Genomic DNA, 27,284 nt, shown 5'->3' with positions numbered 1-27,284 from the left:
GCATACCCAGGCTGCAAATGCTGTCTTCCCACCCGTCAGTCACTGTGTCCTGTCCGTCTGACTTTCTGTCACTGTAAAAAATTACTTGAGAAGAACAACTTCAAATTGGAAATACTTACCTTGGATTATACTTTCAGAGGTTTTATTTGTTTATTACTTTGTGTGTATGTCTGTATGGCATGCATGTACATGCACACATGTGTGTAGCATGTGTGTGTATGTGTATGGGTATACATGTACATGTGTCTATGTGCATGTACAGGTCTAAGGTCAATGCCTACAATCATCTTCAATGGCTCTTCAAGCTTGTCAATGACACAGAGTCTTTAGATCAACCCCCCAAACAAACTCACTTACATGTGCAGTCTCCATAGCCAGCTTGCTCTGGGGATGACCTGTGTCTGCCTGGGCTTCCAAAGTTGGAATAACAAGTAGGCTGTCATACCTAGGATTTATGCATTCTAGGGACCCAAACTCTGATCTTTCACATGCATGGCAAGTACATAGCCACTTAGCAATCACCCTAGTCTGTTTCAGAAGTTCAAGTCCATGGCCACTTGGTTCTTGGAGGCTAAGGAACATAAACAGAACAGAGAATGCAGGAAGCAGATGGAAAGAAATGGCTGCGTATTCTAAGGACACAGCTCTGGTGATGGTGACCCAATGCCTTCATCCAGGCCCTTCCTTATGAGCGCCCACCCATACATGAAAATTAATACTGATCAATGTATTAATCACACTAATTATGTCACTTCTCAAGGTGTTCACAAGCTGGGGACCAAGCCTTCAATACATTCAGTCTGTCATTTGATCTTTAGGTGTCTCAGTGAGCACATAGACTGTCAACAAAGTCATGGTGCTTGTTTTCAAATATACTTTATTTTACTTCATTGTGGTCTCAACAACCAAGAGTAGCTATGGTGTCATTTTGGAACTATCAAAAAGGGATTTTAATAGTCTTCTCTTTAGTTCTCATCGCCGTTAATCTTGCTTTGGGTACTAAAGTCTCCGGGGCCCTGGACAAGAAGTTCTTCTAGTGTCTCCACAAGGTATCACATCTAGACGTGGGTGTTCTGCCACCATCTCTGTGACACTCACTATGATACGAAGCTCTGCTAGACATTCCTTTCTGGCTTTCCCAAAGGTATCTCAAAACTCCATACATTAAAAGCTTACTCTAAACTCCTGGCCCTGCCCCCATCTGTCCTGAGATACTAAGCCTGGTCTTTTCCCCGTTCCCTTACCTAAAGAGATCCACCCTCCCCTCAGATGTCCAACCCTTCTTAATGCCTCTCTACCTCCCCAGTGTACAGTCTGTTCATCTGTTCCAGACTCCTGCACAGACTGACCTCTCTCATCTGCGTCCTAGAGCTTCCATATTTTCCCATTGGTCAACTTATACTAATTCTACCCACTTGCCTGCCCTGTCCACAGAATAGCCTCCAGGCTCCTTGCCCTGGCTCTCCTCACAGCCCCAACTCTTGCCACATAGCCTCACTCTCGGTTTCTGAGGCTCCTTTCCCCCTCCAGGCTTGTCCATGCAGGGCTCTGTGCATCAGGCTTCAGTCGTCCTCCAACAATGAACACTTTCTGCAAAGGTCTCTACGGCGTTTGCCAGAGGCACAGTTGAAGTTTGCTGTCATGGTCTTCTGGTTGATCTGTCTGCCCGACTAGAGTGTATGAGTCAATAAAGACAGAAATTGCTTCCTTGGGTAAGCAGTGAATCCCAGCATCCGGCACAGCGCTTACTAAGCAGGACACTGTCTACAAAGTCTATTATGTGAACAGATGAGCAATGAACTAATCAGCTCTCATATCTGTGTTGTTTACCACAACACAGACACAGCATTATGTTTTTCAGTTAAATATAATAACCTGGATTTTTCCCAGAGCTTGTCAAATAGACAGAACGATTCTTCCCATCCTTCCTTAACCCATCTACAGTTTGGTAGACTTTCTGAACACAGTTCTGGGTACAGAGTAACTGTTCTGTAAAACATTTGGGGAATGGCTGGTGGTGGAGGAAGAAGGCTCTTTAGTGTGTTCATTAGTCAGTAATATACGCTCACTGAACCGAACGGACATCTGAACAGTTTCTCAAGAGCACTAGAACTAATTCATTTTAGGCAATCCCGGGGAAGAAGCAAGGCTTTGAATTGTGTTTGGAATACAAGTGTCTGGATGGCTGCTTTAAGAAAGTCCCTACATAGGAATGCACTAGAACGACATTAACACTTACACTCAGCGCCAGTTCTTAGAAGCAGGCTCATTAGCCTTGGCTGAGTGTGTGTACATACATACCATAGCCACAGTGAGCGTGGTGAGAACCCATTACCTTTTCTCAAGCTGGCACTTATTTCTGCACCACCCATACAGTTCTAAGGCATGCAGATTATCCCAGTCTCTGCTATCAAACCATTTCTCAAGGTACAACCCCAGTGCGATGCTTGTGCCATCCACCAGGCACTAGCTGTGTGAGTCTGCGTAGGTCACCTGCGCTCCATCTACTGCATTTCCCCCATAGTTAGAAGACAACTATAAAAGAGGAGGAGGAGGCTTAGAAGGTAAGGCCGAATTTGGAGAGCTCCGAGAAGCAAGCAAAGCTGTGCCTGCAGAACGTGGCACCCAGTCTGTCCCAGAACGAGCCCTCCTTTGCTTAGAATGTGCCTGCCTTCACTTACTCATCACCACACACTCTCGTGGTAAGCCAGATGAACAATGTTGGAAGGGAGGCAGAGAAAACATCAGAGGTTCCTACTGGTCTTAGTGAGGGGGAAGTTTCAGGAAAGTAAATAATCGTACAACAGACCAAATTCTAGCTACGAGGAGACCTATGTAAAATCTCCATGGTCTTTGTTTGTTAATAAAAAGTAGATAATAAGTATATGAGCTAGAAAAAAAATGTAGAAATAGACAAGGTCAGGAAGGCAGTAAAAGCATCACTTGAACAACATGGCAACATTGTAAGTGATGATCCCCAATACTCTCAATACTATATTTGGGGGAAAAAAAAAGTAATTTTACAACAGAGACTCACTGTGTAGTCTTGGTTGGCCTGTAACTCACAGGAAATCTGCCCACCTTTTCTTCCCAAGTGCTAGGATTAAAGCTGTGTACTCCTATGCCCAGCAGGTGACCAAATGTGCATAGAGTTAATCATTCTCCATCACCCTGCACAGAAACTAACAATAAAGAGTTCAATTTGAAACCAGAAACACTGAAACTTCCAGAGGAAAACACAGGCAGTACCCTACAAAATATAGGTGTAGGAAAGGACTTTGTGGATAAGATTCCACTTGCTATGGAAGGAATTAAGGCCAACAACTGACAGCTGGGGCCTCATCAAACCTTAATGACGTCTTTTCTGCCTGCGATGGGTATGAACCCTGGGGCGCAAGAGTCTAAAAAACAAAAAGGGGCAATTGTCGAGGCCCATTGTTATTGACTCCATTCCATCTTGACTTAAGGCCAGAGAGTTCAAACCTAGCCTTGCTCCTCAAGGCTAAGCAACAGCCAAAAGTGTGGCTCTGAGACGTCTTGCTCCTCAAGAACAAACACTAGGATGTCTGGCTTAGGGTGTGGGCACTAGATGTTCTGGGCATCAAGGAGGTAACTATACTTGTTTGCCCTTTGTATCATGGTAAGGAAGCCTTTGCCACCCCCACACCCTCTGAACGGGGTATATAAGGGCTATGAGTAATAACCTTGGCCGTATTCACTGAGAACCACCCCAACTCTATCATCTATTGTCTCTCTTTCACGTTGCAACCCTCCCTCCCCCTTTCAAACAGATCAGTCGGTCCCGACACCGCGCTGGTTATCCAGTGAGTGTATCATGTAGTCCGCGCATGCGGGCAACGCGCATGCGGGCAACACCATAGAAACTCAGCGGGTTGTGCTTGTGTTTGCTCATTTACCCGTGTATGTTACAACAGTTAAACAAAGAGGGGCCTTGAATTGGGGGGAGGGCAGGCCTAGGAGGGTGGGGTAGGGGGAGGGGAGGGGGGAACAATGTGATTACGTTTTAATTACTTTTTAAATTAATAAAAATTATTAAGAAAAAGTCCCAGGTTAGGACTCAGTTTGATAGCTGTTATAAACAGTGAGCCAGCATTTGGAGAATAACGGTTTGGAGGGAAGACACATTTAGTTCTCTGTTCTCTTCACCAAGACAAAGCTGCATTATGGCCGAATTCTGTCCCAGTGTCATTCCTTGGAGCACACTGGGGAAAACTTTCAAAATCACATCCACTCGGGCTGACCAACCTTAGCTATCTCCTTCAAGTTGACAGCGCTCATGCTCACCATTGTGAAAAGCAATTAACCTTGTCCCTTACTCGCAAGGACGGAAATATTAATAACTTCATGATTTTGCAAGTTAAGAGTCATTGACACCTGCGCATCGTAATTTCTTAAGTATCCACCGTTAAGACATTTAACAAAAGGTAATATTTTCAAAATGCAGACATGATCTGATTCCACTGGACACAAACCCTTTTATATTTGCAGTTTAACAGGGCCTGCGTTGTTCCCCGTTATCTGAGTGGCTGCTATTGCGAAGGGACCCACTTCTGAGGGAGGGAAGCAAAAGGAGCCTCTTTTCTCTTTCAATCCGCTGGTTCCACACCTATTTGGAGGAAAACTCCAGAGTGTCTGGACTTGACATGTTTTAAGAGTATAATTAATATACTAGATATTAAAGAATCGTGTCCACAGACGTCAACCTGGTTAGTGACGCTGTTTCTCTTATGCCCCAGGTCACTGAGATAAGCAGATATGAAGAATCGAGACAGCCACCGCTGTCAGCATGGTAGATGGCCTGCAGGGTTGACCCCTTGCCCTTTGCTCTTGGCTTTATTTCTGTGTAACGCACAGCAGCAGCCTTATTTTGCTGACAGTATAGAGGGATGCTGACTAAAGTCTTGCCAACCTAGTAGCAATAGGATGCCACCGAGGTCATATTCTATGCTCATATCTTCAGAGCACCAAAACCCCAATAGCTTTCCTTAGGAGGGCAGATTCAGTGGACAAATTCACTACTGACTGTCAGTAGTGGATTGACTTTTCTCTGCGGTGCCGATGAGGGCCATGCCTGAGGTGTAGCCTCTTTATATAGTATGCAGGGATTGCTGATGGAGGCCGTGTGTCTGCCTTAACTCCTGGTATCCCCGGGGGCCCTCGAGCTGCGTTAATGGACCCTGTGTCCCGCTTCTCAGTCACAGTTTCCACTTTATTGCATTAAAAATTCCTGGCTTTGCAGCTTGAGTGTTAACAGTGGGGACAATTGGAAGTGGCAGTTAGGTTGCTCGAGCATCTGCGGCGGCGGGGCGGGGGCGGGGGCTGGGGGCGTGGCGTGGCGGGCCGTGGGGGCGGTCCTGTAATATTTCCCATCAGTGAGCTATTGTGTCTCATTAAACATTGATGGCATACATCAGGCGCCTGAGCTTGGGGCTTGATTCCTGACTAGCTTTCCTCACGGCTTCTCTAATTCTGCGCAGGTCCAATTAGAAAATGTCAGCTTTGAAGTCTTCTGAAAAAGCAACTGGAGGCCTTTCCAGGCACTTACCAAGGACGCACACAGAAATACTTAGCCATGGCTAAAAGGCTGCTGTAAACCAACTCCATGAGTACTTTTCTTTGATGGAATCGTTTAAGACATATGAAAACGTACCAGTCCCGATAGCATACCTCCAACTGCATATTCTCACAAAGTGATACTCTCACACCGATCAATACCATTTAAAACACGGTTAAAAAATAATAGCTATGGAGTTCAGCAAGTCTAAATCAGAAAGTAATAAAATGCACTCAGAAAATTTTCAATATCAAATTAGTAGCATCGGATGAAACACAGCAGTTAATATATAGCAAACTTTAAATTAATCAATATACTACAATCAGTGTGGATCAGCATCTCTTCCTTGCTAGACACTGGCATAATGGGAAGTGAGGCTTAGGGGACCGAATGCCTCTTGCAGAATAGTAGATTCAATAATAAACAGTGAAGTCAGCCTTCACACAGTTCAGCCCCCATTAGCGCAGTTTTTGTCTGCCTGTGTACAGGTAGCTTCATATAACCCTGCTGGCAGACACTAAAACACCTTGTTCCACCTTGATCACATGCTGCTCACTCTTAGAAAAACCAACTTAAATTATACACCACTCCCATTGGCAATGAAAGCTATGTTACAACAGGCAAAGAACCATCTTACCCATTTCACTTTGGTTCTTGGGGACAAAAGAGATTTTAACCCTTGGAAGAATGAGTTACCCATAGAAAATTTCTAACCCTTTGGACATCAGTTTAACTTTTGAGTGCGTATTGCTTGAAATTATCTGAGGCCACAAGGCTCAGCACAGTGGTATCAAGTATCACTCAGCTTAAAGTTTGCAAAGCAAAGGACACAAATGCAGGACTCCAAGCCAGAGGTAGGCTCATGCCATTGAGAGGTAGGCTCATGCCATTGAGAGGTAGGCTCATGCCATTGAGAGGTAGGCTCATGCCATTGAGAGGTAGGCTCATGCCATTGAGAGGTAGGCCCATGTCATTGAGAGGTAGGCCCATGTCATCCAGAGATAAGCTCATGCTCATGCCATTGAGAGTTAGGTTCATGCCCATGCCATCCAGAGGTAGGCTCATGCTCACGAGCAGATGAACTTAAAAGTAAGAATCCATTGATAGTGCATTCAGTATTAACATATAGAGATTGCTTTAGATATATTTATTGATCAGAAATTCTTAGTGTTAATGCTAAGCAGAAAACGTAAGGAAGAAATCCTTATCGTTATTACTGTAATCCTTTGAGCCAGACCCACAGAAACAGCAGAACTACTTTGTATATAACTAATAATGTAGAAATAATAATAACCACTATGAAATCTAGCCAAGTTCTGCCCATTTTTTGATAAATCTCCTGGGACAGGAGACTTAAGGCCACAGACATGATGCCAGACTTGGGACCACCAGATTCCCAGGCCCCAAGGAAGATGATTTCAGGTCTGCCTCATAGTAAGGGTATTGTGAAACATGCACAGTTACATTTATTCAACACAACTCTTGACTTCTGCGTCAATGCCACGCCTCTCAATGCAGGGAAGGTTGAGAAGTTTCCATAGAAGTTTGCTGTTATCTTTGAGTGAGAATCTGGCAATAGTCAGGATGAGAGCTATGTATCAGAGCATCTGTTACTCGCACTAGATGGCTCCCTACTAGGCAACAGGCATCACATCCAAGAGTCACGCCTGAAGGGTATGAGTCCACCTTGTGTGACATTAAAGAGTGGTCATACTTGCATGAACATCATGCCCCTTCCTGTTAGCTGTCTCTTCTGATGGACTTGACTGCTTTGAGAGGTAGGGATGACTGATGTTCCTCGGGTTAAGGATTTCAAGGCTGGCAAACTCATTGTCTTGGCCATGTCCAGTAGACTATTCCCAACTCTTCTTCCTATGTACTATTCACTAAACCACACAGCTGAGTGCTTATGCTATAGGGAATGGATTCTGGTGTTCAAAGATATACTGAACTACCTTGGATAAGTTAGTCTGCTGCCTCAGTAGCAAAACGGGAAGGTAGAAAAGACAATGTGATCTGTAATATAGGAACAGCTGGAGAAAATGCTGTAATCATAATTGTTACCACAATAATGAAAATATTAGGATGTGATGGCTACATTGTCTAATGAAAGATTGTGCTTTTCACAGCTAACATATAAAATCTAGGCAAGAGAACGTTTGGGTTCTGTTTTTTAAGTCACATTTTTCTAAAGGCCTTCTAAATAAATTCATCAAAGCAGCTTTATCTGTAATGATTGAGGTGACTTCTTCCCCTTTCAAGTTGATGGTTTCCTTAAATATTTGTCATTTATTGTTTATTTGTTATTTCACAAACTGATATCCCTGAGAGCAAAAAAACCACTAATGGATTGGCAGTAGAACTTTGAAGGAGAGGTCCACCGGATAAAAAACCATGCAAAATGGAAAACAAATTGATGAAGAATAATATAATAAAGCAGCAAATAAGGGAAAACCATATAAATAATGGAAGTGATAGTTGTCTGGGATGATGAATGCACTCTGTGACATAAATGATACATGATGTACCCCACAAGGCAATGGTAACGATGGCAGCAAGAAGCATGCAATATTCGGAGTGACTCACCCAAATGCCTAATTGGTACAGTAAACACTTCGTGTATATTTCATATTCTGATTTTCGTATGGTGCTGAGATGTAATTCACTTATGTAAGTTACTCAGTTTAATAACAGTCGCCCCTTTAATCTATAAAGAGGTAAGAAACTAGCGAACCTCCTAGCTTACATAACAGGTCATCATGGCTTACGTGAAGTATTCTGGGGCCAACAACAACTCTCAGGTCTACCTCTCTGTGAAGACTTTCTCTTCAGCTACCTACCAAGATGACTGACGGACTGACGATACTGGCACGGATCATTTACATAGAATCAAGACAGCACACCCTGGCTCCCTCTTGGACTCAGACATAGGCACACGCCATTACTATTTAAAAGTCTTCCCTCGCAGGAATTTAATGAAATGCCAAAACAGCAGGGCTGTCTGAATAGAGCAACCTAGGACAATATTTGGTCGGAAGCTCTTTGGAGAAAGAGATTTCACTGTCTCATTCTCCAAATAGCTCCAGCATCTTCAACTTTGCTGTGCCCTTTAGAGCAAGCCACGGGCTTTGTGTCTGTGTCTTTATGGAGCATTGAAACCCAGCCTTACAGACACTTTCTCAAGGAAACAGGTTTGTTCTCTTTCCCTGCAGAGGGTACACCAGGTAAGTACTGGCTGAGGGACGTGGATGCAGTTTTGCTCACTTCCACATTCTTGTATTTTAATTTTCCTCTACCTTGTAGTTCTCAAAATGCCTTGCCAAAGATGCTTAGAGTTCTCCAAAGCCCATAGCCTGTAAACAATGTCTCAGTTTTCAAAAACAAAAACAAACATGAGTGTATTTGTTGGGAGCAGGTTTTGCTGGGCTGCAATCGGAGCCAGCTATGCAGCCCCAAGTTCGTACCTGAGTTGGGGAGTGTGGATGAGGGAAAGGCTAGCTATAGATGATAAAGAAAAGACAGAGAGACAGAATAAAAGTCAGGAGGGCAGATCATGCCAGAGAGCTTTCCCTGGCTCCTCCTCAGACCTAGTTCCACCAGTCACTTCTACCCCTGGCTCCACCCCTCAATGGGCGTGGTCAGTGCCACGGAAGGAGACAAAGGGAAGGTCCCACTACAGGTATTCTTATTTGTATGGACTTCTGGAAGTTCACACAAAGAGTCTGCATGAGGGAAGAGGGTGAAGGGAGCTTTCTTGAATGACGAGACAAGATAATTAAAACTGAAGGTAACAAAAAAGGGTTCAGTGCATCCTCTGTAGCAATCCCACAAGGCATCCAGTCCCTTCCACTGAACCTCAAGAATCAGGAGAGCTTAGGAGGCCCTGACTCAGGAGGCTTTGACAGGAGACGGATGAAGCACATGTCTCAGCAAGCCCTGAAACCTCCCATCCCAGCACCTCCAATGGGAGATGCTTTCTACTGTGGAGAAGGTTCTACTGTATGCTTTTTCTTTTCCTCCTAAAACCAAGGTTAGCCAGATAGCCATCCTTTCTAATGAGGAACTTACCACATTTTATCCCAGCTTGTAAGCTCCAATTATTACTGTTTTAATTGACACCTGAATACAGAAACGAAGTCTGTAGGACTGGGTTGCCGAGAACAGAGGCAGCCGGGCAGTCAGATCTCATTTGTGTGGTCTGACAGCTCTGCAGCCATTTATAGTCGACAGTTAAAGGCTTCTAGGCCAAAACAGAGAATATTCATTCTCTGTTTTAGAGCTGTTATCAGCTTCCTTTCTCTTAGCTGCTGGAACGTCCCCTTGAAGCAACTTTGAGCCACTGCAAAAAAAAAAAAAAAAAAAAAAAAAAATCTCCTCCCTCATGTTTCTCCACCCCCTCCAGCCTGCCCTGTCCCTGTCTACAGTCCCCCAGACCCAGCACATGGGTGCGAGGACACTGCATGCTTCCCAGTGCATTACTCAGACACAAATGCTCATAATGACTTTTCAAAAATTAAGCCTTTTAATCCATGGTAGCTAAGTTGTACGGGAATACAGAGCACACTATGGAGAGCCTCCGTGCGTCCTTTACATCTTACATCTCAGTTCCTTCTGTTATTAATATATTATATTCACGTGGCAATTCTTACAACCGATGAACCAGCATGGATGTACCTTATTAATACTACAGGCCTTTGTTTATGTTAAGACGTCAAATCTTTGTATTCCATAATTCTCTGGGTCTTAAAAATGCAGTGACTGGTATGGTTGCTGGTTTCATGCATGTCTCTTCTTTCAACCTGTTGCTACCTTCCCCTGAGCCCTCCACCAGAACCCCAAACAAACAGCCATCTTCCTGGTCTTTATACAGCTGTGCCTTTTACACAGTATCACAGACTTGGCTGATAGAGGAGGTAAGCTTTTTAGACTGACTTCTTGTACTTGGCAATAGGCAATTAATTTTCCTCCAAAAAGGACCTCGTTTCATTTTACTGTTGAATAACACTCTGTCTTATGGATACCAGCATAAATTATTCATCCGTTCACCCTACTTAAGAACATCTTGGCTGTTTAAAGCTTTGTAGCCAGATCTAAAGAAGGCTGCCGTAAGTATCAGTGTTTGAGGCTTATTATTTATTTATTTATTTATTTTCGTGGGTGTGTTTAAATTCACTTGGTCACTCTCTGACGTTGCAAACTGCTAGGGTGTACAATAAGAATTGCATGAAACTATCAAAGCGTTCTGCTGATGCAGGAACGGCATTGTGCATTCCTAGACTGTGAGCGGGCATTCCTATCACTTCACATTCTCATCACTGTCTTGGGCTTTTATTTTAATCGTGTTAGTTTACATAACATTTTGATGCTCTAATGTGCAAGTCCCCATATGTTGCATGATGTTACCGGTATGTTTCCCATCGGCCCGGTCCCACAACCACAGCATCCCAAAATAACACACACAGACGTTGTATTAGATATAAAGCTGTTGGCCTGTTACTAGCATTTTTTATTGGCTATCTCTGTCTTAAGTACTAACTCATTTCTATTAATCTAAGTGTTTCCACATGGTCTTATGTAACCGGAGAGAGGGTTCTGTGTTCTGCTCTCTCCTTCCTACAGGTTCAAACTTTTCCTACCTCCTCCTCAAATCCTCCTTGTCTCCTAGTCCCGCCTATCTTGCTTTCCTATTGGTCAACAGGGCTTTATTCATTAACCAATACGAGAAACATATTTACAGAATGACATCTCCCATCAGCATGATCACAACGTTCCATGTTTATTGCCACCTGGGTTTGCTGTAATCTCAACAGGTTTTTTAATACTTTGATACAAGTCCTTTATCAGATGCTTCAGATATTTTCTCCTGGCTTCTGATTTGTCTTTTGTACCCCTTCGCCCACTCACTATGGGATGCCTTCATTTTAATACGCGTTTCTCTGTCTGGACAGCGCTTTTGGGGTTATATCTTAGTCATCAACAAACCAGGCCATCTGCATTTTCTCCTTTGTTAGTCCTGTGTTTTACATTTCAGTCTATGATCTACTTTGATTTTGCTTCATTTCGAATTTGTTGTGTTTATTTTATGCTTTGTCTTATTTTCTCCTCTGATTTTAATTGAGCATTTTGTGGCCCTACTCGAATCTGACTCTCATTAAGTACCTCAACTACAGTCACTGTTTTTCCTTGTTGTCCTGGAAGATCTCACCATACACACAATACCAGTGGCTGCCCCGATATGGAAAATAGTTTATGATCTTTTCATTTCCATTTCTCTAACACACCTCTTTATGCAGTAACAAACTCCCGACGTCATTTTCCTTATCTCTGGAGGGCTTGCACATTTCCTCAAAGGAGGTGAACTTCCTTGTTTCTGTTTTCCTGGCCTGTGCTTTTGGATGTACACTTCACCTGTGAAGGGTGATTTCACGGGACTATGACTTGTAAATGGATGATACAGACGTTTGTGATTCCATTTCCTGCCTGATCACTTGGTTTCCAAAGAGAAATTCAGTGCTCACTGTACTCCATTATAAGGTGATTTCCCCTCCTTTTAGGGGTCAATGTCATCAACCGAAAGGCCAATTAACTACTTTGAGAGTTCATCTCACCTGCCCCCCCCCAAACACAAATGAAACAAATGCTGGTGAGTATGTAGGGAAAGGGGATCCGTATTCAGCGTTGTAAACTTGTATGACTACTATGTAGATCAAAGTGGAGGTAGCTAGAACCTGGACTTGCACGCGACCAAGCTATATGATTCCCTGGATGTATTTTCAAAGGGCTCTTTATCCTACCACACAGAATTGTTCATTGCAAAGAAATGGAATCAGCTTGATTATCCATCAATTGATGAGTGGATAATGACAGTCTGCTACATAAAAACAATAGGTTTTTATTCATCTTTAAAGAAAAATAAAATTACCTAATTTTCAGGTCAATGGACAAGACTAGGAAATATAGTGATTTGAGTAACCTAGACCCCCCCAAAGACAAAACTACATGTTCTCTCCCATATGTGACTCCTATCTTCAAATGTTTGGGTGTGTGTGTGCGTGCGTGTATGTGTGTGTGCACTTAATTTTGAGCATCTGTAGAAATCACAAGATAAAACAGGAGCCATGAGATGGGGAAATCTTCAAAAGACCAGTAGGGTATAAGTGAGAATAAGTCGGTATGGTGAATACTGGTAAAGGGGCGGTTTATTCGTGTAAGACGAAAAATAAAAGGCCAGAGACTGATATTGGAATAAAATACATGAGCTCTAATTCTCTTTTAGACTGATTCAGTCTTGTGCAGCCTTGGGTGGCCTTGAACTCACAGAGATCCTTCTACATCTGTCTCCTGAGTCCTGGGACTAAAGGTGTGTGCCACCACTTCTCAGCTTCTATGACTGACTAGTGTGGCTGGCTTTGCATTTTGAATCTTCAGGCAATCTTTATTAAATCATAAATAACATATCAATACGTCTGTGAGGGGGTTAGGGGGCTTGGAATATGAGGGAGTGTGAGGGGCTAGGGGAGGGAGAGCTAAAGTAGGCTGTGAGGAGATGCCACATAGAAGCAAATTAAAATACAAGTTACAATATCTCTCTTTATTTTTATGTGGTATTTTTGTGTGGTATGGAAAAGTCTAGGTTGAGATAAGTCTACAAATAGGAGTTTTGGTATTTAATGTGCACTGTATCCTTTCCATTTCTGAATGTCTGCTTTGAAAATTGTCATTAATTCTGGAATATTAATATTTCAAATATTTTTTCTGTTTCTTTTCCTTTTTCCTCTGGTGTTCTGATCAAACCCTTTAAAACATCTGACTGTTCCATCACATCATTCTTTATATCTAATTTCATTGGTTTTCATTTTGGGGACTCCTTTGAAGTTTCTGAATCTACCCAATTTTTTTTCTTCAGTCTGTCTAGCCTGTTGACAAAGCATATTTCACCTCTCTTCCAACTCTTTGATGATTCTTAGCATTACCCGTTGATTCTTTTTCAAAAATAGTGTTCATTTGCTTTACAACTCTATACAGGTTCACTCAACAGAGCCCTTAGCACAGCTTGGTTATATAACTATCCATAACATGAAAATATCTACTACATATTCAAGACTGATTCTGATCATTGCTTTGCATATTTATATTATGTTTTCTTCTTGTTTCATAGAGACATGGTGATATTTTCCCTAAAGGTCACACAAAATGTTTTTGATGTGAGGTTTTATGTATATTAGGGTAAGAGTCGGGTTATGTTTAATGTTTGGTTTATCAACTCTTTCACATCCTGATGTGTCCCCAGCATTGTTTGAGTCCTTAAATAGCTTATTTTTTTTCAATTATTGGCTGTGATATGCTATTGTCACAAGAGAGGCTTGTGTTGGGGTGGATTTTGTTGGGTGAAAATACTAGTTTTGTTATCAACACTGGACCCCTGTAGCTGAGCCCTGGACTTCAGAAGACTTTCTTAGCATCTCTCGACATCCATCGGGTGAGGGGTTGCCTAACCGCCCTTCTCCAAAGACATATGTCGTGGTTTGAATCTGCAGTGCTCCTCCATGGGTTCAATAAGGTTTGGACCCTAGCTTATGTCGTTACTTGGAGGATGTAGAGTTTTAGGAAGCAGGGCTTGGCTAGTAAAGGTCACAAGGACAGACAGATCTGTCCAGATGTGAAAACAGTCTCCTACAGCCCCGCCTCCTCAACTCCGCTACCCCTTCTCTGCCACGATGAACTAAAGTCCTCTGAAACAGTGAGCAGAGAAAGTTCGTTCCTTGACCTGCTTGCTTCTGTAAGTTACTTTGTCACAGTGCCAAGAAAAGCAAGAAGACACTGCGCACACCTTGATGGTAAGGGAGTAAGGACCACGCTTCTCTGATGAATCTGAGAACTGCTGTCCTTTGGTTTGCACATGTGTTTTCTCGTGAGAATCAAACGATGACGCCTAAGTAACAGATTCCCTATGTTATTTTCGTGAGTATTTCATGGCTCACGGACTCACCTGAGCCTCCCCATGTCCCTCATCACACTGACCGCCTTTCCCACTATGCTCAAGCATTTCCTCTTTCTACTTGCTCTATTCTCTCGCGTATCCTTAAAGTCTTTTTATGTCCATCTTGTGGGCTTTTTTTTTTTTTTTTCTAGTTTCCCTGGCCTTTAGCCACATTTACTTCCATGAGATACATACATTTCACAGACAGAGGCTAGGATTTGCATATGAGAGAGAATATTTTTCTTTCTGAGTCTGAATTACCACCTTTGATATGTATTTCCCTGTGTGTGCATGTCCTTCCACCCCCCCTGTGGATTCTTGTGTGAGTGCGGTTGCACTTGGCAGGGCACAAGCCCGTGGAGGTCAGAGTACAACCTTGGTGTTTTGTTCTCATCTGCAGAGGGCCCGAGGCCCACGTGGTTACAGAAAGCACTAGAGAAAGCAGAGTTGTTAAACATGCAGGTTGAATTGATACCTGCTCACCTGGGAGGCTGGCATGGATATTGTTTAATAATCTGGTGATCTGCTATTGTTGGCCCCAGACGCCTAAGCATTGTTTCTCAGCCAATAAATTCATCCTCATGAAAGAGGTCCCGTGATATCAAACAAAACTGCTGTTATGCTTATTACAAACCCTTCCTCCCTAGGCCCTTATCCTGAGCATCCTTTTTCAGCCAACAGAATTCATTCTTGCGGAAGGCGTCAGAGGTGCTCCGTACAAGACACCTACTTTGCAAGGGAGTTCTGATGTAGTCTTGCCTTTCGGTTTGTTGCCACCATTGACACGAGGAGACATTTTTTCCCTAAGGTTTTACCATATATGTGCCATTACACACGTGTATACACATGAAGAATAAAAGAAAGAAAATGCAAGTGGATGCCTCAGTTGACAAAGTGCTTGTCACCAAAGCGTGTGGCCTTGACTTTGTTCCCTGAAACCCATGCAAATGAGTTGGTTGCCCCGCCTCCCAATCGTCTATCTTTTACTTTCTCTACCCTTCCCTCCACCTAGTTCACTGAGCATTGTAAGGGGTGATACTGATGTGCTATTGCAGTCTGAGCTCCCGACAATTGTCTATTATCAGCACCTTGACCAAGCATGAGTTTGCTGCTCACTGCTAAAAGAAGCATCTGTGATCATAGGTAAGGGCACCACCCATCCACACCTGTAAACATAGGCAGTTAGAAGGCAGTTTGAGAACACGCCCGTGTCGTGAAATAAAATCAGTTGGCTGGCCTCTAGGTCCTACAGAGTCCTAAGCCACGCACTTTGAGCAAGCTCCCAGCACCAGTTATGCAGTCTCTAAGCCTCAGTTCTAGTTAGGGCATGGTTGGCTACCCCCATAATACTGTGTCACTATTGTGTCGATGGCTACACCTTGCCTGCTGAATTGGTATTGTAGCATGTAAGCTCCACAGAGGGTTGGGACCATTGATGACGTTGCCCATTCTGCTGCTTGAAGAGTGACTTCATTATACAAAATCACATTAAAGCTACTATCTAAACCTCTGGGCAAGTCATTCCACCTTTTAAGCCATAAATCTATTAAAGACATTAACTAGAAATTAATTCGGCAATGAATACTGTGCTAATAAAAACCTCTCCAGGCTCAAACCGCTTTTTCTGGTGGATTCCACTGAACATTAAAAAAAAATAAAATAAAATAAAAGCATGCATTTTACATAAAATCTTTATAAGAATGGAAAGTGGAAAATGAATGAATATTTCCCATCACATTATCAAACTTGCAATATCAAAACATGGTGACAGCAGTAGAAAGAAAATTATCATCAATGCCTTCCTTGAATATAGTCAAAAATGTCTTTGACAAAATGGAGACAGTTCTCATTCGACATAGCAGCGTGGTGCGGTGACATGTTGTTCATGATTTACTAAAGCTTGCCTGAAGATTCAGAAGGCAAAGCCAGGCAAAAGCTATAGAGGTCAGGCAGTGCTGGCACACACCCTTAATCCCAGGACTCAGGGTTAAGAGGTAGAGGGATCTCTGTTAGTTCAAGGTCACACTGATCCTAAAAGAAACAGCTCACGCAAAGGTGATCTCAGCACTTGGGATCACACAATCCCAGCACTAGGGAGGTGGAGACAGGAGTGATATGGCTGGGCAGAGAGAGGAATATAAGGAGGAGGGGATGGGAACTGAGAGATTTTTGCCCCTGAGGATTTGTGGAGACAGGATTGCCATTTCAGCAGGGTAGAGGTAAGATCTACTGACTTGGCTGCTTTGCTTCTCTGATCTTCAGTGGCCTTAAGAAGTCATAGACAATATATCACCACAGTATGGAGCTGCAAAATTCACCACACAGTTGAAAATATACAAACTGAATTAACTAGCAATGAATAAAGAAAGCAGCGGTCTTTTTCCAGGGATTTACAAGTTTTAGACACTGCATTACCAACTCTCTTCCTGCCACTGGAGCTCTAAGCAACTGTGACTGGCAACACTAAAAACGTTTATGTGATTTGTTTCTTAGCCAGCGTTACGTAGTGACGCTGTTTGTCATCCTGTTTGTCCATCCTGTCTGTCAAGGCCACTCATTCCGTTGCAGTCATAGCTCAAAACACAGGTCAGAAATTCTGGGGTCGCCCATTCTCCCCCTATAAATGTGTTTAAAGCTGATGGTAGCTTCAAATGCTATCAGTCCTTTCATATTTACTGGCTGATTTTCTTTTTGAGGAAGGAAACCCTGTAAAATGCCGCAGGTTCTCACCCTGGGGGGCTGAGTGGGCAGCACCTTGTATGCTTCAGTGTCTGTGTGCGGACTGAAGGGGGGTGATAGTCTGGCACCAGTGGTAGACTGGTGCTCACTGGTGATCTGTGCAAAAACTGTCACTTTGTGAGCTCCCTCACAGTTGACTCCCCTCAGCCACCGAAATCAGCACAGGGCTGTTTAGACTCTGCTACTTTTTAGCTTAATAGTAACAACTTGAATTCACATGCCTTGAGTTCTCACGCCTTGGAAGCATGCAAAGCAAGGTCTGCCTGATCATGGGTTCTATTGCTCAGTTTGGATACCGGTAAGTGGAGGGTAGTTACTTGAGCCTCATTGAGCAATGCCAGCATAATAGGCACACTTTCCATACTTGTAACATAAAGGTTACTCAAGCCACAGATTTCCATTGTAATCAAAGCTCCCAATATTAATAGAATAGAGTAGAAAAAAATAATAACCATCCCAATATAACCAGGACAATACTTTTTGAAGTTCACTACCCACTTATAAAAATAAACACACATCAACCTAGAAATGGAACATTTTCTCACTCTACTAAGGGTCTTAATGAAAGCTACATTATAGTAATAATTTTATTATTAGTGGTACTTATTAGTATTTATTATTACCTTATAACAATGTTTCCTTCTGAGATTAAGAATAAGACAAAGATGCTTTTCTATCATTACATCCATTCAGCACTGCAATGGGGGCTAGACCAGGGAAACAGCCCCACACCACTCACAGATATTAGAGAGAGAGAGAGAGAATCTAATTAAACCAAAGAGTATACCATGTTCATGAATTAGAAGATGGCAGTTCAGCAGAAACAAGATAACAGAATCACCTCAGATCTATTTAAACTCACTGTGACTTGTATGGTGTGTGTGTGTGTGTGTGTGTGTGTGTGTGTGTGTGTGTAAGAGAGAGAGAGAGAGAGGGAGAGAGAGAGAGAGAGAGAAAGGGAGGGAGAAGAGAGAGTTAATGTGTCTGCATGTACTGCATGTATGTGTGTGTGAGAGAGAATGATAGTGTGTGTGTTTGAGAAAGTTATTGTGTGCATTTATGTGTGTGTTAGAGAGAGTTTTTGTATGTGTTTATAGAGTTTGTGTGTGTGTGTGTGTGTGTGTGTGTGTGTGTGTGTGTTTCTTCTTTTAGATAGGGTCTCTCTGTTTAGCCCAGGCTAACACAGCCTCTCTGATGCTGGTATGCATGCCACCATGCCCAGTGTAATCAGGACAACTGAACAGAAAGAAAACAGAAGTGGAAGATGTTAGCATAGTTATATAAAGTTGTGGCAATTAAGACAGCATGGAATAGACAGTATAATGAAAATACGTCACTGAATCAGAGTAGTTTAGAAGCTGATCAACACAGAAACGGCAACTTAATTTTCAACAAGTGGTTCTTCAATGCAGAAGAGGGTATGATGTGCAGTTTAGCGTACGTTACTTTAGCAACTGCAAATTCCCAGAGAAGGTGAATTTTTACTATTATTTTATAATGTATAGGAAATTAGCTCCAGCTGTATTCCAGAGCTAAATTGTGATATGGAAGCTTAAGTATTTGAAACAAAAATTAGCAGCACAAGTTCATGAACATGGAAGATGCTGAACATTTTAAAGGCATGTAGGTGCTAAGAAAGCCAGAAATTCTGAGTTATAATGAAGGATGAAATTTTTATTTGTCACAAAGTAGTACCATTAAGAGTTCAAGAAAGCAAACTCCAAAGTGGATAAGATGACTGCAATACATCTGTCTCACAACTTATGTACAGAGCTGCATACCAATAAGAAGAAGACACTCCAAAGGCAGTAAGAAGGCACTTCACAAAGGGCAATAGTCACACACACACACACACACACACACACACACACACACACACACACACACACGTTGTTCAGTTCATCTCAGGGAAATGCAAAACTAAAGTATCATTAAATCCCAGTGTCAGAGCAAAAGACTGTCCTTGCTGGGACTGAATGTCTATGGAGCTTTTTAAAAACATGTGAGATTGGCCATGAATTACCTCTATCACCCAGATATTCCACTCACTGAATCTCCTCAGGAATAGTATACACAGAGGCACTAGCTCGCACACTTGGAGCACCGCCATGAAGAGCAATGGACTGAAAACGGCCAAGACGGAGAGGCATAAACTCTGCTATCTGCATATAGCTGAACAGTATATAGCACAGAAACAAGAAAAATATGACTTGGATGGATCCCAGTTTAGCAAAAGTCAGGCATTTCAGAACACATAAGCATATGATTCCTCATATAAAACACTCAAGATGGAGACGTGTAACTGGTAGCCAGTGAATCACAGAGGAGTTTCCTCAGGCAGAATGGGGTGACTGACAGGCTTGCATGTGGCCCCCTTTGAGTCAGGTTCTGTTTCTTGACATAACTGCTGATTAAGTGATCTCTTGTGGGTTTCCTAACTTTTCTTACTGACTTAGAAAAATGGACATGGTCTATTAAAGGGGGAAACAATGCTGGCTGTAGACTACCACATGTAGTTCTGTGCCAGTCATATAGACCCTTGTATTTTCTTACTGGAAAATAACTTATGGGTGATGTATCATCCACATTTCTGTTTCAATTCAGGGATTATAAAAGTACTGGATCAACAAAATGAGAACTAGTTATTTTCTAATTACAAATGATCCAGATACAAGTGGTAGACATATACAAGGAAACAACTTACTAGCTAAAATTTACAAAGTTTCTAAAGGGTTCCCAAGCATGCTACAATGTAGCCCTGACAGGTCTGAGGTATCAAGAGGCCACACCCTAGATCTCTCCCTCTGAGATATCAGGACATACCTGAGCTGTTCACTGCAATAGCTCTGCTCAACTTATACTAAAGGCCTGTCTTCTGTCCTCTATGTAACATTCACTGGTTATCTGATACCCAAGTCCATCGCAGAGAAGGGACAGGTTATGACCACAATGTCCCATGCCCACCAGTGCCTCCACTCACAGATGGTGCAAAGGACACTGTCTCCTGCCAAGCTTTTGGTGTAGCCCTTGGTACATACTTGTGTGGTAACATATCATTTATGATCTAATAAAGCCACAGAAGATCAGAAGGCAAAGCCGGCCACCGACATAGAAGCTGGGCAGTGGTGGCACACACCTTTAATCCCAGGACTCAGGACACAGAGGCAGATGGATCTCTGAGAGTTCAAGGCCACCCAGGGCTACATTAGAATGAATCAGTCTAAAAGCGTAACAGAGCTCACACCTTTAATCCCAGCACTAAAGAAGTATATGAAAGACAGGAGCCCAGTGTCTCATGTTGTATTTTGAGAATTAGTCTCCAGGCACAGTGAGGTCAGCATCCCCCAGGCCCTTGGCAGAGGTAAGAGTTACTGGCTTGGCTGCTTTGCGTCTCTGATCTTCAGCTTGAACCACAATATCAATCTCTGGATTTTTATTATTTGTGTTACAGACTTTCCCTTACTTCCCATCTATTTTATAAGCAGATATCCTTGTAAAATGACTGTGCTTCCTTCAACAAACATGTATTACTAGACAGTGATTTCTGCCAATTTCATTTCTAAATATTCTTCTTGGAAAGATGTTGCAAATTACACAAATCTCTAAAAACTATACTGGGCCAGAAAACAGGAGCTTTGAAAAGAGCCATAAGTATATATGACAGTCTTCATATTTATAGAACCATAAGTATATATGACAGCCATCATATTTATTGTAAATAAAACGCTTTGGAAAATAAAGATGGTCACTAGTGAAATTTGAAAACTCATCTGCGACATGAAAATCAGAAGCTGTGTCAACATGCTGCACACAGCCTAGGGGGAAAAAATTCAGTGTTTACAATTTCTGTTCACAGAACAAATGAGAACACATTTCAGTTCATTTTCCTTAAACACAAAACAAACGAAAACCAAAATGAAGGCACCGATTCAAATCTATACATCAAAATGGGAAAGAAAAATGGGAGAAAGAGATGAAGAATTGCAAATGAAACTCACATTATAGGCTTCGAGATGAAAGGGTATTAGGCAATTATGTAATCTCATAGGAGGGATGTCTAGTTTTGCCATTCGGTCTCATACGTGTTAGAAACAGAGCAAATGAACTTAATTACAATAATGAAGACTGGCTGGATACAGGAATTGCAACCTGAGCGATACGTTAGGCACAAAACCAGGTGCCATGTACACAGCTGGTGCGTGGTACATTTTCCTGCAGCACATCAGACCCCTGGATGAATTTCCCCAAAGCCTGGAGACTGTCATGTGCTCTGCACAAGGCAGGAGCTCCCCGCTCATCCTGTGATGTCACTGCCCTGTCTGTCATTTACAGACCTCCCCTGAGAGGAAGTAGAAATGGTTAGGGGGTTCAGCAAACACAGGGGGGAGATGCAAACGTACGGGTTTAAACCTCTCACAAAGGGTACAGAAAAGAGCAAGCGCACACAGGGCGAGCTGGAAGAGACTCGTTTTTTTTTTTTTCTCATTATGCAAATGCCTTTTGCTAGAGATACTTTCTATTTTGGTCAGGGTGATCCTCATTACCACTCTTCCTATGTGAGGCACAAGACTGTGTATCTGTTTTAACAGGAACATGTACATAATTACTCTCTGCAGAAATTTTCAAAAGTGTCAAAATATGAATTAAAACACCAACACTTTTTTTTTTTTTTAAAGGTTTCATATGTGGTTCCAAAACATGCTGCTTACAGAATGAAGAAGGGCTTGGTGAAATGGATGAGAACATTTGCAGCCGTTTCTAAAATATGCATTACTTATTTAAAGCAAGGCTTAGCTCTGGTTATATTATACAGAAATTCTTCTGAGACACGTGTAAATGTACAACGAAAGCCAAGTACCTTAATTGCCCCCATTTTCTCCCCAAAAGACCCCATCTCTTTGTGGCTGAGATGGAAATTCACAGTTCTTCCAACCCAAGGCTGAGCTTTGGCCCATCCAAAACAGAGCCGCTTCACTTTGGCCATCACAGCCCTCCCGTTCACTGACCACCCGGTCTTAAGAGAACTCCATCAGGAGACTGCCGTGGAGATGAGCTTCTGTGCTGTCCACTTGTCTTAAACAGATGTCACATGTTTTGGGAGTTAAGAATTTAAGGACCACGGTAGCTGAAGACGTAGCATCCTAGTTGCAAATGATCAGTGCTTTCCCCTGACCGGATCTAAATGACAGTGCCAAGACAATGCAGCTAATCGTAGTGGCCTCGCTTCCTGTCTGCTCAGCAGTCACTGGACCAGAACACCTAAACCTTTCCCTTTCAAGACCCAACAAACTCCTCATCTCTGATGTCTGCTTTCTTCCTGGTAATTTTCCATCTGATCTACAAATAACACTCATTTTTCCACCATCTAATTTGTCAACCACAGTGACTTTCCCGGCTGCATTAAATGTCCCCTGTAGAAGCACACCAGAGACACTGACTTCCACAGACTGGATCTTTCCTGACACAAGGAATTTCCTGACACAACTGAAAATGAGGAAACTAAGATGGGCTTAGAAGTGAGTAGCACACCACGAATCTAAGAGTCTCTCGACTTCTGCTCAGGTCCTTGGCAACACTCCCTACCAGAACAATGAAGGAAGCCAGACAGACAGATAAGACAAACTCCACAACAAAAAGCAAAAGCCAGTTCGTGCTTTTGCTAGTGTTGGTTATTTTGTTTTGGTTTTTACCTCTATAGAGATTATCCAAGCCAATGTCTTCCTTTCCTTTGACTATTTTCAAACACTTTGCCTGCTGTACAAGTCTGGCAAGGAACAGAAATAAAATCTGGATTCATTTTCCTGTGATGTAAGAATAAGTCACGATAGCAACACACATTTAAACAGACAGCATAGAGGGCGTGGCAGCTGATTCCCTGCACGGTCTCACTGGGCCGTTTCTTCAGTTTAAGGTTTAAAGAAAACTTCTGTTCAGAAGCTCTGACTTTGGAAACTGAACCTTAAAAACCTTTCCCTCCATTTGTCCCAGAGAACAATCTCTTCAGGCTCCAAGGATGACCTATCTGGGGCAGTGGGTAACAGGGTTGTAGATGGGTAAATAATATGCACCATCCCCAACTTTAGCACTTATTATTTCAGTCAGAAGATTACAGACAGTGAGCTCAAACAAGTATATGAAGTAATTTAGCTGCATTGCTGAATGTCAGAGAATTAATTAACTTTTGCAGTGTTGCAGAATACAGTGAGGGCTAATTCTGTAACTCTTTCATCATGGTACTTCATTAAAAATCGAGATTCCAGCTTCATAACAAAGACTGAAGTTTTTGAAATGAAACTTCTCCAGGGTTGCTAATTACCTGCTAATTAATTTTTAGGTAGGCAGAACTTGAGATAATTAATTTATCTGCATATATTTATGGCTTTAATAAACACAATAATTCGGCTTGCACGTGTATTTTCTGATTGCAGTGAATGGTTTTCATCTTATCCTCACTGACAGGTTGGTAGAACAGGTGAAGAAACTAACTTGGCTATCAAAACTCTACCTAGAAATCTGAATTGCTTACACAAACACTGGCATTTTCATCTGTAGTTTGTGTCATGCAGAAGTACATTCTGCTCTTTAGACAGGTGTGTCTTAGTTGTGTTTCTATCAAAAGGACAAGGGAAAGGTTTGAACTGAGACCGCCACCTTTGACATTCTACTCCGGCACACTGTCCAGTAGGTTATGAATTGCCTGTGGTGCAGGGCAGGGAGCAGGAACTAGGTGCAGGAATGCTTGGCTTTATACCTTCAGTTCCTAGCTCTGTGTTACAGGGTGAATCTTCAACACACTTGAGTTCCAGTGTCCAATCCATGACAACCTAACTGGGTTGGTCTGTGCAATTAGTTCAATGACGGGGTTTTAAAGGGCTGCTGTGAATTACCCATCTTCACAGATCTGTGGAGTGTTTTAACAATTCCACGCATTTGACCTTCTATAGGTTTCCCTATGTATCTCTATGTACCTCCAGGATTCGTTTACCTTTTTCTAGGAGAGAGTGTGAACCATAGAGAGAGAATTTAAACTTAAGCAGTGAGTTTCCAATGGTCAATGTGCAATGCTGGGTTACAGCTACCCCTGTGCTCCATGTCACACGGTAGTCATTTTCTAAAGAAGGGGTAAAGGAACAACTTCAACTCTGCTCACCCGTTTTTTGGGTATCTTAGGGGACTTCCCCCTTGATTTTATTAATTTGGTGGCATTGAGGGTTGATTTAAAAGCCTCTGACAACATCCCTCTGCAGTCTATGCTGGTGAAATTTTAGATCTATGATACAAAATTTTAAAAGAAATAGAAGCTTGTCTGCCTTACTTGATGTTGATGAGATTTTAGAAAACTATTTTAAAATATCAATTATATTCGGCAGCATTTGAAAAAATGGAGTCATTATAATTAATCAAGGATATATCTCCACGAGTCCCACTTCCAAATGGTTACATCGCTAAGGAGATACCCAAGCTAAACCCTGTGAGCAGTTTAGACACTGAGAAGTCTAGATGTTTAAGGGCCTCTAGGCTCTCCCTTCACTTAGCTTTATTCTAGTCTCACAACAACTTTCAAAATTTATAACTATGGAAACCAAGGCTCAAAAAGACTGGTCACTTGCTCCTTCTTAGACACAAAGGGTGCAGCTACGACACAAAGTTAAGTCTTTGGGCAGTAAATGTAGGCTTTCCTCTGTACCACAGATCCTCAAGAGACACAATGCCTACTCTTCCTTTACAGACACCAGAGGCCTTGGTGGTGGTGGTGGGGACCAGAGTAGGCATTTCAACTACTTAGGCTAAAGTGCCTATGCTGTCCATGGAGGGTTAGGTTAGCAGAGGTAGGGAAGGGAGAGCTGTCGGGGGTGGCTCCTCTTCATCTTGACTTAAGGTCAGAGAGTTCAAAACTGTCCTTGGCCTCCCAAGGTTTAAGTCATAAGCCCTAAAGAACTAAGGCATGGCTACTGAAGGATCTTGGTTGTGGATGTCTTATCTAAATAGTAACAGGCTTGGTCTGAGGTGTGGTTACTCTTGACCCTCAAGGCCAGATAAGGAGAAATTTAGTCTAAGGTGTGGTTACCAAGTGTTTGGAGAATTAGAGAAGAAATCTTGGAGAATTAATAAAGAAAAGTCTGTTTGTTGCTTGTATGTGATAAAGAAGTCCTTTGCCACATCCCCCTTTTTGGATGGGATATTTAAGAATGCTGAAGAATAAACTTGGGGCGTCCAGTATTCACTGGATTGCCCTCCTGACTCTGTCCGACCGAAGCCCCACACAGGGAGCCCAACAGCAGAAGGTTCCCTTGAAGCGTTCCAGTTGGACCTCGGCCTCTTAGATCATAGGGAAGACATTGTTGTGTTTGCTAGAGGAAGGACCTGCTGTGGACAGCTAGTGGAAATGCTGGCATTGACAAGGCCAGTGGCATGCAACTGATAGGTTCTGGTTTAGTGAAAGGATATTGTGTCTACTACTACATCACCAACAGCTCTTCCCAAAGCCTGGGCTATAGATCTTGTATATAGTCACAGCTCTAGGTACTGCAACTGACCTCCAGGAGCTTCAGTGAATGGGATTGCTGTGGTGGCAGCAAGTGTTGGACACGCACCCTCCTGCAGCTCCCTAAGGGAGGTGACACCTGCCACTACCCCAGCACTGTCCTCTATCCAACTCTGCTCCAGGTGTGTGGCCTCCTCCATGCCGGGCAGAATCCGTGGCCACTGTTTCTGTGCTCATGAGGTAGACTAGATGTCTATGTCTACCTCAGAAGAGACACGGGTCATGTATTTTTGTGGAAAAGGGCATGGGACTAGACTCCGAATGTAACTTGTGTGAGTGAAGCCACACCAGTTTTAGGAAAGGGTCTGGCAATCCATGATCCACAAATCAATTCCTATCAGAACACAAGCATAGTTCCTGCCCGCAACTACCTTCATGACAAGGCTGAGTTGAACAGCGACGGCACAGTATTTAACATCTGGTTTTTAGAGCTCACCTTTGCTGGCCTTTGTTCTAGAAGTAAAGAGAGTAGCGAATAAAGTCAGAATGTGTGTAATTCACGTGCCAGGATACTTATTTATAGGTAAACTCTCCAAGTCTACGCCCTCAGTTTGTATTCAGTCAAGATGGTTCCTCTCACCCAAACGCTTCTCGTGTGCCAGCCCACGAGGGCCTGCACACTGCCGGGAAAATGGCTGCAGCACGGAGATGAAGAATGAAGTAGGAGTTGTCTATGTGTGTGTGTGTATGGTGGGGGGAGGGGGGAAGGCTACATCAAGATTTCAGGAAATGTACTAGCAACGTTCCTTACAGACAACACAGTAGGAGCTGGAGTTTGCAGGCCGGGGCACAGTCCTGTGGAAACCAAGTAGGGATAATTGTGGATGGGGTGTGTTGGGGTGAGAGGTGGAGTGAGGAGCCAATACTAAGTAATGTGGCCGTTTCCCCTGTCTCTGTGTGTCTGGGAATTTGACGTTGCTCTAGCCATTATGGAACTGCGAACTGAACCAAGGAACCCGTGGCATTAACTTGAGGGATATTAGTAGCTAGGTTTGAAGGTCAACAATAACCAAAAGCTCAGAAATACGACAGTATGAAATGCCTGTCAAAGACAAGCATGTGTGAACATGTTCTCCGTGGTACATCATTTACATGGGGAAAACATGACAAAGTACATACATGTCAATAGAGGAGGAGGAGGCGGCTGAGAGGACAAAATACATCTGTGCACACAACTGGACGCAGCTGATAAAAATGATACAGCGGATACATTGGTTTTTATTTACTAACAGATTTCTGATGCATCCTTTGGGGCATGCGTGTGTGCACGTGCATGCATGTGTGTGTTTGTGTATGTGTTTGTGTGTGCACACGTGTGTGTTTGTGTGTGTGTGCATTCTCTACCTTATATTTTTGCAACAAGGTCTCTCACTGGAGAGAACCTGGAGCCCACAGAATGCCTAGGCTGGCTGACCAGTGAGTAGCAAGGATCTTCAAAGCGCCAC

The 27,284-nt window shown here is 42.8% G+C and overlaps 1 protein-coding gene across 1 annotated transcript in view; it reads right to left on the bottom strand.

The window, feature by feature from the left end:
- Positions 1-27,284, bottom strand: part of L3mbtl4 (L3MBTL histone methyl-lysine binding protein 4) — a 317,660-nt gene that overhangs the window by 67,588 nt on the left and 222,788 nt on the right. The window contains exon 12 of the mRNA XM_051190683.1: positions 22,985-23,058. Coding sequence (XP_051046640.1) covers positions 22,985-23,058 — 74 coding nt within the window. The remainder of the gene's footprint in view (positions 1-22,984; positions 23,059-27,284) is intronic.

This window comes from Phodopus roborovskii, unplaced genomic scaffold (genome assembly GCF_943737965.1).
Source record: "Phodopus roborovskii unplaced genomic scaffold, PHOROB, whole genome shotgun sequence".
NCBI classification, from domain to species: domain Eukaryota; kingdom Metazoa; phylum Chordata; class Mammalia; order Rodentia; family Cricetidae; genus Phodopus; species Phodopus roborovskii.
The sequence above is the reverse complement of the archived record's forward strand: the minus strand, read 5'-3'. Positions and strand labels throughout refer to the sequence as shown.